The sequence below is a fragment of the Natrix helvetica genome (assembly GCF_964273705.1).
Source record: "Natrix helvetica genome assembly, chromosome: 3".
NCBI lineage: Eukaryota > Metazoa > Chordata > Lepidosauria > Squamata > Natricidae > Natrix > Natrix helvetica.
In genome coordinates, this window is record NC_138549.1 from 123,668,754 (window position 1) to 123,690,000 (window position 21,247).

The 21,247-nt window shown below is 37.0% G+C and overlaps 1 protein-coding gene across 1 annotated transcript; it reads right to left on the reverse strand.

Moving 5' to 3' along the window:
- Positions 1-2,827: 2,827 nt before the first annotated feature.
- On the reverse strand, positions 2,828-20,106 carry LEMD2 (LEM domain nuclear envelope protein 2). The gene is made up of 9 exons (XM_081946938.1): positions 18,981-20,106; positions 18,042-18,082; positions 17,394-17,469; positions 13,743-13,819; positions 13,059-13,138; positions 6,784-6,929; positions 5,566-5,667; positions 5,380-5,482; positions 2,828-4,811 (listed from the first exon to the last, which is right to left on the reverse strand). Exons 1-9 carry the CDS (start codon positions 20,035-20,037, stop codon positions 4,661-4,663), a joined length of 1,833 nt encoding a protein of 610 aa, XP_081803064.1. The 5' UTR covers positions 20,038-20,106; the 3' UTR covers positions 2,828-4,660.
- Positions 20,107-21,247: the final 1,141 nt, after the last annotated feature.

The window sequence follows — 21,247 nt, forward strand, 5'->3', positions numbered from 1 at the left end:
GAAGTGGTGGAACTACAAAACAGACAAAATAATAGAACATAAAAAAGTTAAATTGCTTTGGGACTTTAGAATGGAAACAGATAAGCACCTGTCACATAACACCCCAGACTTAACAACTGTTGATACAAAAGACAAAAAACAATGAATAGCAGATGTTGTAATACTTGGAGACAGCAGCACTGAACATTAAGAACTGGATACAATCACAAAAGACAAAGACCTACATTTAGAAGCAGAACGACTGTGGCAAAATAAAGAAAAGATAGCACCAGCAGTCATAGGCACCTTTGATGCAATTGCAAAACAATTGGAGCACCACTTCAATAGCATCAGCAGTGAAAAAAATTACCATCAGTCAATTACAAAAGACAGCCGTACTTAGAACAATTTACATTTTGCAACAATACCTTTAATACCATCAACCATCTGCCTATTTGAGATCCTTGTAAGACTCAATTGAAGGAAAGAAATGCCAAATCCAGTATAAGCATCTGGCTGACTGTGTAACTGATAATGATGATGATGATAATACTATTAATAATAATAAATATTTTCAACATTTAAAAAGTCCTTTTAGATCATGTGCTACTATAAATTTAAACACTTCTTAATTATATATGTAGTAGATCTTGAATTCTTACCATCCAACCTCCAAGATAAAGAGATTCCTAGAAGAATGTGGGTTAGGTTTAGGTTTTATATTTCTCAATTTAGTATTTGTCTCCTTATTTAAGTCCTTCCCCATGAAAATCTAAAAATATTGGACTTAAATTAAAAACAATATTGGACTCATATTAAAACTTCTAGGTCCATTATTCCGCCTCCTGTACTCTGGAATGAGAAGCAATAGGTTGTATAAAATAAAAGAATAACAGAATTGGAAGGGACCTTGGAAGTCTTTTAGTCCAACCCCCTGCTCAAGCAGGAAACCTTATATTATTTCAGATAAATGCTTGCCCAATCTCTTCTTAAAAAGCACCAGGGATGTAGCTCTCACAACTTCTGGAGGAAAGTTGTTAAAGCTGTCAGAAATTCCTCCTTAATTCTACACTGGCTCTCTCCTTCATTAGTTTCCATCCATTGCTTCTTGTCCATCCTTCAGGTGCTTTGGAGAATAGGCTGATCCACTCTTCTTTGTGGCAACCTTTTAGATATTGGAAAGTTTTAGGCAGATATACATTTTTATTATTTAAACTATCTTAAGTAAGTCTACCTGGATCTGTTTCAGTCGGGTTTCCGGCCTGGGTACAGCACGGAGACGGCTTGGTCGATGATCTCTGGTGGGCCCGGGACAGGGGCTGTTCCTCTGTCCTGGTCCTATTAGATCACTCGGCGGCTTTCGATACCATTGACCATGGTATCCTACTGCGACGACTCAGGGGGTTGGGAGTGGGGGGCACCGTTTTATGGTGGTTCTCCTCCTACCTGTTGGCTTGGTCACAGTTCGTGTTGACTGGAGGGCAGGAATCAACCCCGAGGCGCGTCAGGGGTCGGTTCTGTCACTCCTCCTGTTCAACATATATATGAAACCGCTGGGTGAAATCATCAATGGTTTGGGGGTACGGTATAATCAAAATGCTGATGATACCCAACTTTTTATCTCTACCCCAAACCACCCAAATGATGCCCTCGACGTGATGTCCCGATGCCTGGAGGCTGTGCGGATCTGGATGGGGAGGAACAGACTCAAGCTCAATCCCTCCAAGACTGAGTGGCTGTGGTTCCCGTCATCCCGATTTGTACATCTTGTTCCATCTTTGACGATAGGGGGAGAAATTTTAGCCCCCTCAGAGAGGGCCCGCAATCTGGGAGTCCTCCTGGATACGCGGCTTAGTTTAGAAGAACACCTGACGGCCGTGACCAGGGGGGCGTTTTACCAGGTTCGCCTGGTACGCCAGTTGCGCCCCTTCCTAGATCGGGATGCTCTGTGCACAGTCACTCATGCCCTCGTCTTTTCTCGCCTGGACTACTGCAATGCTCTCTACATGGGGCTGCCCTTGAAGAGCACCCGGAGGCTTCAGCTGGTCCAGAATGCGGCCGCATGAGTTGTCATGGGGGTACCTAGGTGCTCCCATGTCACACCCCTTTTAGACGGCCTGCACTGGTTGCCGGTTGTTTTCCGGGTGCGATTCAAGGTATTATGACCTTTAAAGCGCTCCATGGCTTAGGCCCAGGGTACCTGCGAGACCACCTACTGCCACCAGTAGCCTCCCACCATCCGGTACGATCCCACAGAGTTGGCCTCCTCAGGGTGCCGTCGGCCAGACAGTGTCGGCTAGCGACCCCAGGGGGAGGGCCTTCTCTGTGGAAGTGCCTTCGCTCTGGAATGAGCTGCCCCCAGAACTTTGCATAATCCCCGACCTCCGGTCCTTCCGACGTGCCCTAAAAAGTTGGCTTTTCTAGCAAGCCAGCCTGGCCTGTTAATTTTATCTAATTTTTAAAATGTTATTGTTTGTTTTTTGGATACTTATCTAATTTCCTTTTAACTTTTGTGATATGTGTTTTTAATGTTGTACGCCGCCCTGAGTCCTTTGGGAGAAGGGCGGCATATAAATCCAATCCAAATCCAAAGTACTCACCATGTAACAAGGGAGGGGGGAAAAGACAAAGAAGAAGTACATGGTTTAAGACAGTCCTTCTATTTTATGCCCTTAGTTTGCATAAGTATTGTTATGAGTGATCTGTATTCTCAATACATTTTGATTTAATAAAAATAGATTCACAGTACCACTGCTGCATTAGCTGAACTTAAACCCCATTAACAAACCCTCACCAGGGAATTAAACTTCTTTGATGGAGGATTCCAATTATTAATAACAGCCAGACCTATTTGTACCAAATGTTTATTTCCTTGATAAAATGTATAGAGACCAAGTATTTAATAAATAGCACCAGCCTGTTAACATAAAATAAATGAGCAGTTTAATCAATCATACAAAATTTTGTTTGGCATTTTCTGTTTGATGTTATATAGTAAAATACCACAGTATAATGAATGTGTGCATACTTAACAGGACTGTGCATGCTTTGAAAATGATTCAAAGAAGTGCTTCAGTCCTATGTATGAACAAAACATCTCTCTGTTGAGGACTGAAGTCTTATAGTAGTCTGGAAAAAGAGCATTTTAATGAATAGTGGAATAGCTCACTCACTCAAAATCTGAATCATTTTTCAAAGGGGCTGCAGATCAAATATTCAAAGCCATAAAGATGCAGGCACTGTGGAAGTTTTTGCACATACTAGTAGAAATTACAAACATATTTAAAACAGGGATGTATTTCATTCCATCCCATGAAGAGTGTATACATGTATATTAAAATGGCGAATATCATAGAGAGAGACATCTGCTAGATGTCTTTGCTCTAATATACAGTCTATGCTACAAATTCAGGGAAATTCAGTTTTTTCTTCTACTTAACCAATAAAATCGCCTGTTGAATTTTTTTTTGTGGGGGGGAGGGAAGATTTATAACCTCTATCAAATTTCAGCTGATTTCAGCAGGAGGCACATAATGAACTGCTGTGAATTGCAGCGATAGCTAACTGCAAATTTCATCCATAAAATGTTTCATTTGGCCAGCAGGGGGAGGAGGAGAGCAAATTTAAAGCTAAGACCACCAGTATTTAAAAATAAAACATGCTAGTTAAAAGAAATGCCAAAAGTCATAAAAATCTTCAACCAAACATTTCTCAAGGGGTCCATATATGTATATATTTTTATGAATACATACGTATTCTAGCTACTTCTGTGGAACAACAGGATAAATTCATTAAGAAAAAGTAGGAATCTACAACCATTCCATGTCATTATACAAGTTCTCCAGACTTTGCAGCAAAGATGTACGGTGTTTTACAGCAAGGATTTTTTCCCCCCTCATTAAAATAATTGGCAGAAAGCTGAGCCTGGAGACAAACAAGGTGACCTGTACAAAACCCACACCATCACATTGAAAGAGAACAATCGGTCAGTCATGGAAGCATTGTCTAAACGCTTGACCACAGAGCCTTCTGTTTGAAGCCAACATTGCAAGAATTGCTCATTGATCTCTCTATATAGTAATAATATGTCCCTTTATAAGTGCTCTTCACCAAGCCACTTTAAATATAGTGAAATCTTTAATACATTTCATGTTCAGTTAGGTTCTCTTACTACTGCCTAAGAAAAAAGCAAAGCCCTTCCTCTCCATTCTTCCAATTTGTCTCCAAAGGCCTGCCCCATCTCACCTCTTACGCTATAAGCAGGCGTCGGTATTTGACACAATGATGCAATTCCCTGCAAACCGATAAGAATATATATATCTGTTTTTGTCTATGACATCTGCTTTTAACAAAGTTTTTTTTTCTTTACAGGCATCTTTTAGCAGTTTCAGTACGAGGTCTGTAGAATCAGAGAAAAAGTTCTTAATGGCAGCTCTCAATTAAAAAAGTGATTCTTCTTTTTAAATAATTATATTAGAGGAGATATATATATATACATTGGATATGTACCAACACATCAACATTTACATCTCTTACAGAAAATGGCTACCCTGAAGAGTCATTTCTATTTTTTTAAAAAAGCATTAACTAGTGTTTAGAGTGCACCTGAGTATGGACGACAGGATCTTCCCTAGCTAGTCGCTCTGCAGTGTTGAAAACATAGTCTTGCCTCATCTGACAGCTAATGATCAGAGTCAGATAGATAAGATGGTTGTGTCCAACGCCAAACCAGCATGTCCTCTCCCGCGACCCTGTGTAATTCAGTCTGAATCCGTGACTCATTGGAGGCAAGAAAATCCTTTGCTCGATCCCAAATGTGCTTCATTTTTCTCCTGGGGGTGGGGGTGGGGGGAGGGAAATGGATTATGTGAAACTGTGCGTACATATATGCATAAAGAATATGTAACATCTTTTAAATATGTTTTCTACCTTCATGTGCTAACAAAAAGCTGAGAAGTGAGTTATAAAATGCTCTGATTTGGAACACATAAGACAGCGTCAATGTGGAATAAGCCAACTTATAAAACTCCAAGATAAACTTGTAAATTTTTAAGTTACACGTATAATCAATCAAAAGATTCAAATTTTAGGACAACCAATACAATTCATTTTCAAGATTAGTCAAGCAGGAAAGAAAGCCTTTTCTCAGGAAAGGAATGGAACGCAAGTAAAGGAAATCCATTCTTAGGAAGTTTTTAAAAGCATACAATTATGACTGTCTATGATTGAGTAGTTATTAATCACGCATGAAAATAAAAACCACTCTTCCGTATACCAAAATACTTTTGGCAAATTATAGGGCAAGATGATTTCTAGAGACAATTGGTTTGCTGCTATGAGGCTACAACATCTACAGTGAGAATATATTCACAGCCCTGAAAAAAATGAAGAAAAGCTCACCTTTCCTGAGGTGGGATGAGTGTATCTCTGATATGAAGGATGCCAACATAGGGGTATCGTTCCAGATTCTGCTCCCACTCTTTGTAGTGATTTTGGACAGCAGCTATGAAAAATTCAGCATAAGTAATCAGAAAAACATTACTGAACATGAAACTAAGAGGAATTCACACCCACACAGAACATTACCTATGATTTTCTGTACCATCTCATACATGGCCTCCTCTTGTTCTTCCCTTTTCCGCCAATAATATTTCAGAAGAATCAGAATCCCCCAAAGGAAAGCTAAACCTGTGAGAGGAAGCACGAAGATAAGACCTTTCAAAAACAAATAAGACCTTTCAAAAACAAATGAGCTGCCTTACATAAAAGATTCTGAGAAAGGAATCTGTTGCAATCTCTTATGTATGCACTCTTCTAAAGACAATTGTATTTTACAGCGAGGGACTTCTTGACAACTGCCAAATATCTATAAAAATTTATTACTTACAGATTTCATAAAACCTGACCACTTCTCAAAAATATGAAATAGCTTTAGTAGCTGGGGTTGCATTTCTCTCACCATGTACCTACAGTACATTCTTAAACTTACGAAGAATCTTGCAGCACCTAACACATTTATTATTGCAAGAAACATGCATTTTGCATCTATCTGAAGTGGATTATAACCTCTTAAAGTTTATACCGTACCAAATTTGTTAGCCTTTAAAATGCTATAAAACGTTACAGCTTTACAACGATTATACGTTTATGCTTTTACAAAGGTCTAATTATATCTACATCCTTCTAATGATATAATTAAAGCAATAAACATAAGAGTATTCACTTTATTAAATTTACATTGACTTCAAAACTAAGTCACAAGCTTCAAAACTAAGGGGAAATCTGAATCTCAGCTTTTTCACATCATGTACTCCAACACTATGTTCATTATAGCATAATGCAGCGCCAAAACCAGAGTAGTGATAATGTCTCCTCATTCTTGCTATCGCTTATATTGTTCATAACCTCTGTAAGGAATTCATCCCTTGTGAAAATGCTAGAACTGTTTAACCTTCTCTGGATTACCATCATAATATAAAACTCAGAATAATAAATATTTAACTAATAAAAAAAAATAACAGGTTTCAACAATTGTCTGATAAGATGGAGAAGAGCATCCACTCTGCTATAAACACTTGAACAAAAATTGTAAAGTGGTGCTGCACAGCACACATAGAAACTCTTGATTTTTTTTTACGTAATAGAGGAAACAATTATTAGCCTGCTCTCTGATATTAGATCACAAGAATTGTGATATTCAGAATTTTTAGTAACCGCTTTCTCTCTCCAACTTTTTAAAGTCTTGAATTGCACAAGAGATGCATAGACTATCAGCAACACCACCACCACCCCTGCCAAACTTACTCCAAAAGAATATAAATAAGTTTGTAATTGCTGTCCATAGCGCCCGATGAAATCGGCAGCCTAGCCCCATCCGGGGACGAGCAGATTCAAGACATACTACTTGCTTCACAGTGGTTACTGGCTCTGAAGGCTCTTTGCCTTGTAACCTGACGGAGAGAAGAAAAAAAAAAGATCCCTTTTGAACAACGTGAAACACCTGACAAGTCCCAGTAATCAAATTTTTTTTAAAAACATTGAGCTTTCTCACTTTTCAAAGTTTTGAAAGACTGGGTTGTACAGACTAACTGTAATCTCTATAAGAGCATTTCATCCTTTGCTTCTTAACAATGTATCAGATGTGGCTTTGGAAAGCAATAGCACAGCAATGTCACCTGGCAAAAAACCCCAAAAACAAAAAGGCCTCCTCATAGGGTTTTTTTCCCCCAGGATACAAGACATAGGTAGTCCTCGACTTATGGCCACAATTAAGCCCAGAATTTATGCTGCTAAGTGAGAAATTTGTTAAGTGAATTTGCCCTATTTTACAACTTTTTCCTTCTTGCCACATTTGTTAAGTGAATCACTGCCGTTGTTAAATTAGTAACATGGTTGTTAGGTGAATCTGATTTCCCCACTCACTTTGCTTGTCAGAAGGGGATCACGTGACCCTGGGACACTACAACCGTCATAAATGTGAATCAGTTGTCAAGCATCCAAATGTAAATCACGTGACCAAGGGGATGGTGCAACGGTCATAAGTGTGAAAAATGGTCATAAGTCACTTTTTTCAGTGCCGTTGTAACTTTGAACGGTCACTCAATGAACTGTTGTAAGTTGAGGACTACCTGTACTATATTTTTAAATGGGACTCTCGCAGTGACTGCAGAAAAAGTACGTCGTGTTCATGCCAGACTTGTGTTTCTTTGAAGAAATGATTAAAATTAGAAAAAAAAATAACCAGGTAGTTCCCAGTTAATGATTGCAACTGGGACCAGAAACTCACTCACATGACCATATCAACTTATTATGGCAATTGGGCTGCAGCTATTGAACAAACCAGTCTTGGCTGTTACGTGCGATGTCACATGGCTGCAACTTGCAACTTATTGCTGGTTTCCACACTGACTTTGCTTTTCAGAAGCTGGGTGGGAAGGTCACAAATGGCAATGCTATGACCACAACTGTTGTAAGGGTGAGGCAGTTACCCAGTGCCTTAATTGTGATCATGGGGACACTATGACAGCTGCAATTTTGTGGACTGCCCAGAAACCCCCTTGTTCAATGCTGTTGTAACTTCAAACAGTTGTGGAACAAACGGTAGTTAAGCAAGAACTAACTGCACTGGGAGGCCCAGTTTTCAATTCCTTTTAACAAGCATTAACCAACCAATCCAGATGATCATATTTTGAATAGCTAACTGATGTTACACCAGAGCTGTAAGTTATAAATGAAACACAGAAAATCATAGGCGAGACAAATGCCTTCTCAAACTTGGCCCATTTCATCAGTTTTACTTATTTGATTCATTACCTACAGACTAAAAAGCTGAATATGTGGATAAGCTCTGCTACATATTTGCTCATAACAGAACACCATTAAGTAATGCACCCATTGAAAAATTAGCAACAGCTTTTTAAAACGCTGCGCATTCTTATTTTCACATTGATCCCGTTCTGGTAGCTTAATCTCCTTAAATGTTGATGGAATTCTTAATTATGGTGAGCAAAGGGGTAGAGAGTATATTTTGTTTTTCAAAGCTATAACCTGTAATACTGAAGCAAATCTTAATTACACATCCTACCAGCCATTATAAGCAAGCTCCTAATGGAATAGTGTGTAACAGGAGAGATTTTTCACATACAAAGAATGGAGAAACATAAGAGTTTCAATTTTTATATTACCAATTAAATAAATTTAAACAATGAGATTAAGGAGGAGGGGTATTTTGCAATTGCTGTAGTTTCACGTATACTAACAATTCCCAAAGATTGGACAAAAATAACAATGCTAAGGCGTTGATTCTAATATGTGATAAAAATTAAGGAACTACAGCTATGTACTGATTATCACTTTCAAGCCACTACATTTATAGCCTTAATATTTAGATTCTGCCAACTTATAATTCTGAACAAACTTTCTGATAGAAATCAAATGGACTTCAACACTGCTATAAAAGTAAATAATTTCTATTTAGAAATACGACATGTTTTGCTTCAGTGAAGGATTACATTAAAGAACTTAGCACATAATACCACAAATGAAAATTATTTTTACATAATTAGAGCTATAGTAGTGAATGCCAAGTGACTTGAGATTTGTCTGAAAGAGCCTAAGAATTAAGAGTAATTATTTTGTGAGAACTGAAGCAATTATTAAGCAGATTTAACAATAATTCCTTTGGTAGATGGGTGGCCATGTAAATGTGTTTAATATATAAATAAGCAAACAAATAAATCTAGTATAAAAGGCATAAAATCATGCCTCTACCAACAAATTAATTCCAAAATGATAGCAAGTTGAAATTAGAATGGCGAATCTAATTTTAAAAAGTTGTGAGCTTCAATAGCAACTTTTCTAAGCAGAATTTCAAATTTACATTTCCAAAGAAAGCATTTTTAGCACAAAGAAACAGTTAAGATACTTTTGAGTAGGGTAATTTTACCATGCTTGCTGACTTGTACCCAAATAACATAGGACCTAGATATCTGCAGGATCGCATCCTACCACACACGTCCCTGCGACCTATTCGCTCACACAGGGAGGGACTCCTCCTGGTGCCGTCCGCTAGGCAGTGTCAGCGGGCGACACCTAGGAGTAGGTCCTTCTCTGTGATGGGCCCAACCCTCTGGAATGACCTCCCCCCCGACATTCGAACCACCACCGACCTCCGCTCCTTCCGTCAAAAGTTAAAGACTCACCTATTTCAATCAGCTGGCCTGGCACTTTCTTAGTTTTACCTCCCGGGGATTTATTTTAATTGGGTTTGGGTTTTTAATTGGGGATGTTTTTAGGGTTTTAGAATATATTTATTTCTTGTACAGCCTATCTCCTCCACCCAAATGTATTTAATTGTTTTATGATTGTATTTTTATCTGCATTGACTGTACACCGCCCTGAGTCCCTTCTTGGGAGAGGGGGCGGTCTAGAAATCCAAGAAATAAATAAATAAATAAAACTGCAAAGGGATGCACTTCAAATTGCTACTATCCATTTCTTGCTCAATAAAATTAATATGCTTTCAAACAACTCATCTGCATCTGAGAACTAAGTATTCAGGTGAGTTCCCTTTCTGCATTGAGTAGCTCTTGATATCTCCTTCATAGTTCAAGAGAATTCTCTATAATATTAGGATGAGCCAGGCAAAAAGTCCTTATAAATATATAATAGGCACTCAGAGATACTTTCTTTTAGACTAAGCAAAACTTAAGGGTGCTTTGCACAGAATAATGTTTAGTCTTCCGATACAATTGTATAGCCAATAAACTTCAAATACAAAGATGCTGGTTCACAGAGAATTAATTCAAATCAGCAAGGATGTCATGAAGCATGGCAATGAGAATGCTTTCTGAACATGCTGTTGAGAACATCCAGGTTTTAATTTGTGGCCTATTTGTAAAATATGAGCTATTCCACATAAGTAAATGTAGTATCTCCACTAAATCTCCATCAATCTGACCATATTTAGAACTTAGAATAACAGAATTGGAAGGGAACTTGGAGGTCTTCTAGCCCAACACCTTCCTCAGGCAGGAAACCCTAATATCATTTCAGACAAATGGTTGTTCAATATCTTCTTAAAAACTTCCAGTGTTGGAGAATTCACAACTTCTGGAAGTACCGTATTTTTCGGAGTATAAGATGCACCTTTTTCCCTCAAAAAAGAGGCTGAAAATCTAGGTGTGACTTATACACTGAATACAGCATTTTTTGCCTCCCGAAACCCGGCCTCTTCACCAAAATGGCTGTTCAAAGGTTGTAGGAGGCTTTCAGAGAGCTCCTGGGGGGCTGGGGAGGGCAGAAATGAGTAAAAAACAGCCCGTTTTTTACTCAATTCCCCCCCCCCCAGCCCTTAGGAGCATTCTATACGCTTCCTAAAAGCTATCCATGCCTTTTTTTGAAAAAAAGGGCCCATTTTTGTGAAAAACGAGCCATTTTGGGGAGGTTTGCAGAGTGTAAAAACTTTTTTTTTTTAAATTGTCTGTTCAAAACCTTGGTGCGTCTTATACTGTGGTGCGTCTTATATTCTGAAAAATATGGTAAGTTGTTCCACTGGTTAATTGATCTCATTGTAAGGAAATTTCTTCTTAGTTCTAGGTTGCTTCTCTAACTTACTTAGTATTCCAACTACTTTTAAAGAAAAAAAATAAGCTAATACTAAAAATAGTAAGAGCAGAGAACAGGGATTTGAATATGCATTATTTTTCACATAAAATCAAAAAATAATTTTTATTCCAAAAATGTTTTTACATTTCCAACCACTGGCATTTCGGACAAAATAGAGAGCAGGTTCATGTGATCCTATCCCAACCTCCATGTTGAAAGAATCCGAGAAGCGTGCTATATGATTTTGCCCTCACCAGTGCAAGATGCGATGGAAATATTTCCCAACTGTACATTCAACAATCAGTGAATGGGTCCTATATTGATTTATGTCTGTAAAATTTCTTCACTTCACCTGACCCAATCAAGCTTTCCTCTCCTATGGAAGAAAGCTATAGTACAATTTTGCCATTTCAACCAAACATATGGAAAATATTTTTTATCATAGCTAATTTTTTTTTTTATCATGCAGAGTTTATATGCATAAAGCAAATGTTATCCCTACAATTCCAACATTTCTTTCTATATTTTTTTTCCAGTGCAGGCAGAAAGGGTGTTGGAGTTTCAGGTTTTTATTTCTAACACAATTAGATCTAGACCAGCGATGGAGAACCTTTTTTGGCTCGCGTGCCACAAGTGGGGGGAGCGCAGGGGGGTCGTGTGCAGGCGTGCCGCACTCATAATGCAATGCGCGATCCCCCAGTGCGCATGCGCACACAACAGGTGCTCCCCCGCATTTTTACATGCTTTTTTCACCTTCCCCAGGCTCCAGAGGCTTTATAGGAGCCTGGGGAGGGCGAAAAGAGCCTCCCCCGCCCCCCCGGAGGCCCTCCGGAGGCTTCAGGGATCGTCCGGAGGCTTAAAACGACTCTCCGAGCAAACCGGAAGTCACAGCTGACAGGGCAGCACCTTGTGTGCCCTGACAAATGGCTCCGCGTGCCATAGATTCGCCATCACTGATCTAGACTATATAACACAATCTGATGAGGTTTCGCCTAAGGAATGGCATCTGGTCAGTATATTTTAACTGTTAAAATATGTGTTTTGATGAATAATTTATTATGCAGAAGTTTAGCTCACAGTTTTCAAACGTCTGGCACTTTACAATAAAGCATTCAGTGAAAATGACTAAAAATAATTAGCATAACAACATTTGGTTAATTGGTATGATTAGTAAACTGTCAAAAATCTTTGATCAAGTGACAAGTCCTTCAAGATTAGCTGGGCAACACTATTTTAATTTTTTTTAAATATTATTTTTTAACCTTGGAAGACAAATAAAAGAAACCATCTGAAAAGGTTTTCTGTCACAGAATGTCTCTTTCAAAATAGTGCCTATATTAACAGAGGTTATCATCTGAAAGTGAAGTAAAGTTTTCTATTTCATTACTATCATTTTATACAAATTTGGATTTCTCTAATTAGGTGATGACCTAAAAATAATACTTAGCATTTATATACTTCAGAGCAATTAAAAGCCCTTAATGTATAATTACTTGCAACAATTCTCCATGACAAGTCTAAGGAGATCCAAGATTAGTAAATTCCTAATTCAGAGTTATCTTTTAACTAAAGCTAAAATAAGGTAAGCTACGGTGCTTAATCTGCCACTGACATAGAAAATTTAACCATTCTTACAAAAAACTTTACATTTTATGTTCTATCAACCAGCAGACTATCCACCATCAAATTGTGACATTTCAGATGCTTGATAATTTACATTTTTACAAAATGAGGCAGGTAACTTGATGAGTTTCAACATATACAGGAAATATTAATGTTGATCTAAATAAAAGTGCCATATAATGCCAGATTTTGGTAGATTCTAAAAAACAGAAATCTTTTTAGAGAAAAAAAAAATCCCTCTAATATTTCAAACCCTTTCAATGCTTTCAGCTTTACAGAAAACAAAGCAAGCATATTGCCATTTCAAGGGATTCTTGTATATTTAGAACCAATTGTTCTTAATAACTTACCAAATTCCTGAATCCTGATCACTGTCTATTAACCACTGTAATGCATCTTCAAATTTTTTTATTGAATAGCCAGTCACATTCTGTAAGAAAGCATGCCCACAAATTTAAGGTCATCTACATTAATCTATTAATGAAATGTTACTATGACTATTTTCTATTTACATTATTATTCCATTGTTTGTCGTCAAGAAAATTAAAGATAATATGTATATGCTGAAGATATCATTTTTTAACATTTGCTTTTATTTGTACCATCTGGTTATGAACACTACACAACTATTACCTTATAAATGCATTTACGTGAATATAACTTGTTGAAAAGCTAAAGATTTATAATAGAGTAAGTACAATTTTATAATCACAAAATACATTGCAGTGATTTTATATAAATATAATATTTTTAGCTATAGATATTTAGCTAAAAACTAATAAGGGGAAACATGTTTTTAAACATAAATAAATATTAGCTGCTCTAAAATATAGCAATTATTTGGCTTCTCAAGGGAAAAAAAAGAGCAAATATGGACAGACACATTATTTGGGCTTCTTTCTCAAAGAAATAAACTGAAAGGAAATGGCTTAGGGGAAAACCACAGAAACTGATGGGATGGAGTGGGAAGCGGCATAATCAAATGAAAGCATTTCTTGATGATAACAGATACAATATATTATAGTACTCTTTACCTCTATATAGTCCTTTGCTTCACTAAATGGTATGCATTTACTTTCTAAATTCTCCGGATTTCCACACTCAAAATTGCCTAGGGAAAAAAAAAAAAAAGTTACCCAGATGGAAAGAATCCAGCTTTAGACAACTATGAAATCTGCCAAATATGAGCTAAGAGTTTCCATTGCATCATTTGTATAATTGGTAAGAAGCACATCTGCAGATCATATGGTATGATATGATATTAATGTACGTATGTATGTATATTTATATGGGCTAACTAAATAAATTCTCATGTAAATCATCTAGGGAAATAGATCAGCCTAAAACAATAAAAGTAATGTTTTTCTACTTTCTTTTTCCTTCCTAATTCCCTTTTCTTTCTATATCATGTATTTGTAGATTATAATCTTAAAGCAGAAGAGAGAAATGGAATTAAATTTATTTTTACCAAATACCTGACGCACCCTCTCTAATCATGCTTCTTTGGACTTACTCTAACCAAGTGTGCATAGGATTGCAATCTAGCCCAGCTAGGGCACTTTTAAATGCAGAAAAACACATTACCTAATAGTGATTTTCATTTAACAAGGAAACATTTACCAAGAAGACATTCAGTTCTACAATGTCTATAAGGAACATTGACAGAGAAAAATGAACAAGCTTGAAAGAAAGGGGTTGTTACAATCAAAAAGGAAAAATTTTAAAAAATCTTTACATCAAAATACTATCTGGAGTTCATCATGTTTTGTAAAGATTATAAAGGTTAATCCCCTAAACATTTATAATAAGAACCTGATAATCCATCTGGTTCAGGCACCTATCCTAGTTTAATGGCTTTTATAACTTCAGAAACTTCCTTATATAATAATATAATGTCAAACCCTTCCCGAGGCATGAGAAACTCTATCCTACACGGAAGAAAGTTATCAGAGGGTTGGAAAAAGGCCAGTATAGCATTAACAAAGAAAGAAAAACAAGATTTCACTTTAATCAGAAAATAATGATTGAATGACAACAAAGTTATCCAAACAGTTCTAATTGGTAGACTCAAAATATTTTTGCAAAACTTTATTCACAAGGATATGTGGTTTTTACTAAAAGAATTATGTTAGAAATGTGCTGAAGATTTTGGAATATTGGAGCAACATAATGAAAACACACCGTTCCTCTGAGTTGCAGAGAATATTTGGTAATTTCAACTGGGTTTTCTTGTTCAATGTTTGGAACAAAATTTCATAAAATGGATAAAAAACTAATTTAAACTTCACAGTGTAAATATACTTTTTACTATGAGATACAAAAAAGGAACAAGACAGGAATGCTCAGTCTGCTTTCTTGTTTATTTTGATCATTGAAATACTGAATAGAGATAAAAGATAAGAGGATTGTGAGAGTAAAGATTAAAAAAGAAGAAACGTATACATTAAGGGCTTTTGCAGATGACTTGGGGTTGGCTCTGGAAGATCTTTCAAAGGGAATTGAAATGTTAATGGGCAAATTAAAAGAATTTGGCGCATTACCAGGCTTCATGGTTAATAAACATTGGATAAAGATGTTAACAAAAATGTGAAAGTAATGATCAAGCAGAACTGATGAATAGTACGGGTAAAATATCTGGATATCAGTATGACAAATATGAATTGTATGTTATTTCAAAATAACTATGTTAAGGTATGGAATGAAGTTAAAAAGATATGTTAAGATGGAATAAACTACAATTGTCATTGTTGGGGAGAATTTCTGTGAGAAAAATGAATGTCTTGTCTAGAATGATGTTTTGTTTCAGACAATAACTGTTTTGACAATTTAAACAGTGGCAGAAAGATATAGTTAAATGTGTGTGGCAGAGGAAAAAATTACAAGTTAACAGTAAAGTGTTACAAGATGCAAGGGAAAGAGGAGCATTGGATTTCCCTGATTTGAGATTGTATTTTGCAGTTTGCTGTTTGCTTTGGGTGAAAGAGTGGGTATTGCTGAGAAATAGAAGGCTTTTGGACTTGGACTTTTTGGAAAGACATGACCTGAGATCTGGGTGGGATGGATTTCTGTGGTATGACAAAGTCAAGGTTAATGTAGATTTTAAAAATAATATGTTAGATTTGCCATATTGAGAATATGGAATAGATTTAAACTCAAGTTGTGTTCTGTGTGGATCTTGGCACAAGCAGAGAAATATAGCAAATACAAACTTATTACAAGATGCTAGAGCTTTTCAAGGGGAATACAAAATAAGGAAAAGAACTGAGACAGAGGTTATATTAGCTAATGGTTCTCTATTTACAATTACTAGAAAGACTTAAAGTAGACAAAAGAATTTATGTGAAGAGTTAGTTTGAAATAAAATTGTGTACAAATTATAAATAATTGCTAAAACATATACACTTTTAGTGAGACTTGAAACAAGAGAGCAAGTGAAAATATGTATGAAAAAGTGGATTAAAGTTTTTTATTATAATATAAAGATGGAACAATGGTAAAATATGTAGCTAAAAAGACTGAAATTAATACCAAGTTATAATCTTAAAGCGAACATTTACAAAGTGACATACCATTGATATATGCCATCAGAAAATTAATCAGAATATATAAAGGCAGTTCACATTTATGCTAGAAATGTGAACAAGAAGAAGGAACATTTCATCATGTCTGGTGGATGTGTAAACAAGCTAGAAAATTGTGGATTCAAATACTTTCATGGTTTCAGAAGACTTTAAAGATTAATATACAACTAAAACCAGACGTTTTTTCTTTTGGGATTGCAGAAATAGTTGGAAAAACTTATGGAACTTTGTTTTGTACATAACTGTAGTAAGATTATTGTATATACAAAGATAAAAATTCAGCACTCCCACAAAGGAGGGATGGTTGGTGAAGATGATGTAACTTTCTGGGATGACTAAATTGACTTCTTTGATCAGAGAAAAGACAATATCTACCTTTCTTGCTAGGTGAAAACTCCTTACTGACTTTTTAGGTGTAATTGCAAATAATGAACTTATGATTTATGGTTTTGATGATTATATAAAACAGAGTTTAAAAAGTTATGTTGTGGTTATAGAACAAGAAATAAATTTATCTGTATTTATAATTGCTGTAAAGAAGATCAGAAGCTACTTTGTATCATTTTGTTTCTTTTCCATTTTTCTTTTCTTGCACTTTTAGCTTTATCTTTTCTTTTTCTCTTTTTTAAATTTTATATTAGTTTGTATTCGTTTTTATATGTATAAAAAGATACTGTCTGAACAATGACACTAAAGAGTGGTACATTCAGAAAGGATAAAAGGAAGTATTTTTCTACCTAGCACATAGATAAATATTAGCCAGGATTGCCATCTGGGATAGCTTAAGCCTGGGATTAAAAAAAAAAATCATGGATGTCATTGATTCTAAATCAGAAAAGCTTTTTATTACTTTTAGCATTCCAAGCAGTATGTCTCTTAATTCAGAATAATTCAAACAAAAGTGGAGCTCCTGTTACATTATGTCCTGTTTTTAGGCTTCTAGTAGATATACAGATGACCTTTATGGAAATAAGAGTGCTGTCTTAAAGCCTGATCCCACCATGCCTTATATTCACCACGTATAACATTGTATTTATATTTAGTTTGAAAAATTCCCAATTGATAGAAATAATCATTTTCATACTCTGATTAATCAGAACTTACCACCTTGAATTGCAAGATAGTTGTACAACTCATACAATATGGTTGTTGTAATTTCTTCTTGTTTTTCCCGACAATACTGAAAAAGCAGGAGGAAAAGAACAGTAAATAGCTTTTTTTAAATTATTGAATCATTTTGCATGGCAATAGGAAATATTTTTAGTATGTTATCAGTCATCCTTCATAATCTCCAAAATGCAAATACTGTACAAGCATGAAGCTAAAGAAATAAAAGTTTAGGCATGATATCACAAAATTACAATTTAAATACAATTCTATATTGGGTTTTGTCTTTTTCAGCTATGTACTGTGGACTAACTTAGAACTATAGCCACAAACAACAGATATTAAGACTGCCAACTCTATTTTAGCTTGCTTTGAAAAGTAACTGATACAATCCTTGTCAAAAATCTTATTGTTTTTATAAATTATTAAAGCATATTTATATAAAGACAAGGATTTAACACTGCAGATGTATAGCCTTTGAATGATTCTTTATATTAACCTGACAAAACTCGTCTGTAATTCCCATATCAATGAATTATTAAATTATATATGGGAAATGGAAGAGGCTTATTTATACAACATCCCTAATATTAAGTGGCTAACACACTATGATTAAGAATTAAATTTAAATGACATTTAACTTACAATATCTGTGCTTTTTTCACAATCCACGGTCAACAATTTTACTGTGAATGAAAATAAATAATTAAGTTACTTGCCAAAGCATATACAGAATATATATTTTTCCTATTTTTTCACAATAAGTGTGAATCTGACATGTTTCTTGAAAAATGCACATATAGAGTTCAAGCTAACTATTTTATTATATTGTTTTTAATACAGGGAACTTTCCAGTTTGGCAGGTGTCCCTTGGGAACAATGAGATAAAGCTCCAAGGAATTCAGGACAGGCCAGTTCTGGTCCTTTTAAAGTTGCACAGTGACTCTAGATTAGCTCTGCGCTTGATTCCTCCTCCCTGCCAGGTTGGATGGCTCCCAGCAGATTGGTTCTTTATTGACATCAGGGCCCAATCTTACATTCTTTGCCAAATGGAAATGAATGTGTGTGGTTTTTTTTAAAACAGGGGCACTGTTTAAAACTCTTTGGGCTAAGGAGGTAGACTTTTTCCTACAAGTTTTGCAAAAGCAAGGTGTTCTTACTGTGTGCTAAATAATTGGGACTCTCTTTGTTGAAGCAATTATTATGATTCTGTAGTAGTAGTTTGATATCCTGAAAAAAATATTCAATAAGAGGTACTTAAAACTCCAATGAAGTTAGCTTGAGGTAATATGGGTAAGCATACATATTAAGTTCTCAAAATGATAACATAAAGCCTCTAAAATAATTGGTCTTATAATAAATAGGAAGGCCATTCTAAGCTAATGTTCTTGGGAAAAAACCCCTAACCTCATAGCTCATATTCATTATTAGCTTCAAAAGGACTGAAGCCAATTTTACTTGTAAATGCAATATATCCATAAACGGAATAACGAAACTATGATGCGAGAAGGAGGATGATAGTATTGAGACTGGAAAAAAAAAGAGAGAAATTATGTTCACAAGAGGGTTAAATACTACACGTACAATTCTCCATGGATCCTTCCAGATGAGCAGGTCCCATCATCTTCACCCAAAGGATGCCAAAGAAAATCACCAGCAGCACTAAGGTTGCCACCCACAGGAACCAGGACAAATAAAATTCTAGACTTTGACCCTTTTTCCCAGGGCTCCGAGCTTGATGATGTTTCTGACCTACATATTGCTGAGTCCCATCCCAACGGCTCCCAACATGTAAATCTCTTTCTGCTCTTGTCCCTAAGACCGTTTTGGTACTTCTGGAAGCTCCTTCTTTCTCTCCTCCTCTTGGCAGCCTATAGGCTAATTCTCCTCCGATTCTCTCGGTTACTGAGGGGCTGGGAGCTGCCCATCTCTGGCTCGTGTAGCTGACCCAATTGCTAACCCCTCCAGCGCACTCTTCTGTTCTTGGTTTCCAAGAAGCGCTGGGCTTCAGGCTCTGCTCCTTTTCCCACCACTTGCCGGAGGAGTTTAAACCCTCTTCGCCGGAGGGAAGCGTTGATCTCCACGGGGCACTAGAGGTTAATCTACCTGCCACAGTCTCCCTCTGATAGGGGGACGTAAATCCTTCATCGGCCTCTAACTGGGTCCTTTTGGAGGCGAATCCAATACTTGGCCTCCAGGGGCTACTAAGTGAAGCCACCTCTCTAGCCGGCACGTGGATCCTCTCCGGGGTGAAAGGGGTCTCTGAGGACCAGTGGGGACCCTCATCAGACCTCCTGCTACTCCCCGTCGCTCCCTCCCTGCGCGACAAATAGTCGTTGCTCTCCTCTTCGTCCTCCTCGCTCTCGCTCTCGCTCTCGTTCCTAATCAAGATGCGGGCCCGGGGAGTCGCTCTGGGGCCAACCCGGGCGGACGCTGCGGGCTTCCCGGAGCTACTGGAACTCGCAGGGGCCGCTCGAGTGGAGCTGGTACGGCTCCTTAGCCCGGCCGCCACCTCAGCCCGTAGACGGGTGAGTTTCTTGGCGTAAAGTTTTCGGGTGGAATCGGTAATCGGCCCCGGCTGGTAACCCAGAGCCCGCAGCTCAGCCCGCAGCTCTGCATCGGATAACCCCAATGCGGCCATCGCCGGAGAGAGGGAGGAATCCAGACCCTGACAAAACCCGGAAGTGGTACCGCCGACCGAGGAAGTACTTGCGCCATCTCGGTGGTGGCAAAGCTTCGGAGCGCTCTTTTTAACAGAAGCCTGGGCGACTTCCGCCCTTACGTTTTGCACCGCCATATCGAGGAGGTCGAAGTCAGGCCGCGCTGGGAGAAGAAGCGCCCTTTATGGTTTATAAAATATGTTTTGAAAAGTACAAACCCAGCCTCGAGAAACTCATTTTCTTTTACGTGGCAGATCACACTGAAGATGCTTGTTATGTAAACTTAAGAAGTTTTAGAAAAATTATCAGTGAAATGTAAAGTTTAAAAGAAGATGGTTAATTTTTAATTTTTTAAATCCAGCAGTTAGGTTTGCTATCTGTCAGTTACATTCATGCCTAAATTACACATCCGTTGCACAAAGGTTAGCAGTCAAATTATTTGTTTGCTTATTTACATAATGCCCCCTTATTCTAAAAAGTGATTCTGGGCAGCTTATTATGGCTTCTTACATAGGAGAATGTTTATTTCTTATAAAATAAATATTTAGTTTTAAAGCATTTTATAAAAGGGGTCTTTGTATATTAAAAATGTAGGGAATACAAGTAGTAAATATCCATTGTGAGAGGAGGGTTATTCTTTTGTCCAATATTACTCTGTCCAAAACTATAAATGGTCTTGTAATCTCGTTTTTAAATTTTTATTATTTGGACATTTTAGCAATCTAGTTCTTCTAGTTTACTTATGCTAAGATATTATACACTCTAATTTTGCTTTCAGATTTTGCTTTGTGGCATACATTTCAAAACTGAAATGAATGCATGCTTACATATGGAAAGAGTATAATGAAAGCTAGTAAACTGTTGGACTTTGTGAAAGGCTCATTTGTTCAAAACCATATTGAATGGTGTTGATCTATATTGTACTGAACAAAATTAAGGTGACCAACCGTCCTCCTTTAGGGAGGACAGTCCTTCTTTTGTAAGTTTTGTCCTCCCTCGAAAAGTGTCCTCCTACATGTCCTCCTTTTCAATATTTGAAGACTAATCTGTTGCGCGTTATGTGATGTATTTGTATTTGACATGACAATTTGTCAAGGCTCAGTATAATGCAGTATAAGATGCGATTATGAGATGCATGCGCTCCGCACGGGAGACCTTGAGAGAGAGAGCCACGTGCAAGTGGCTTTGTTT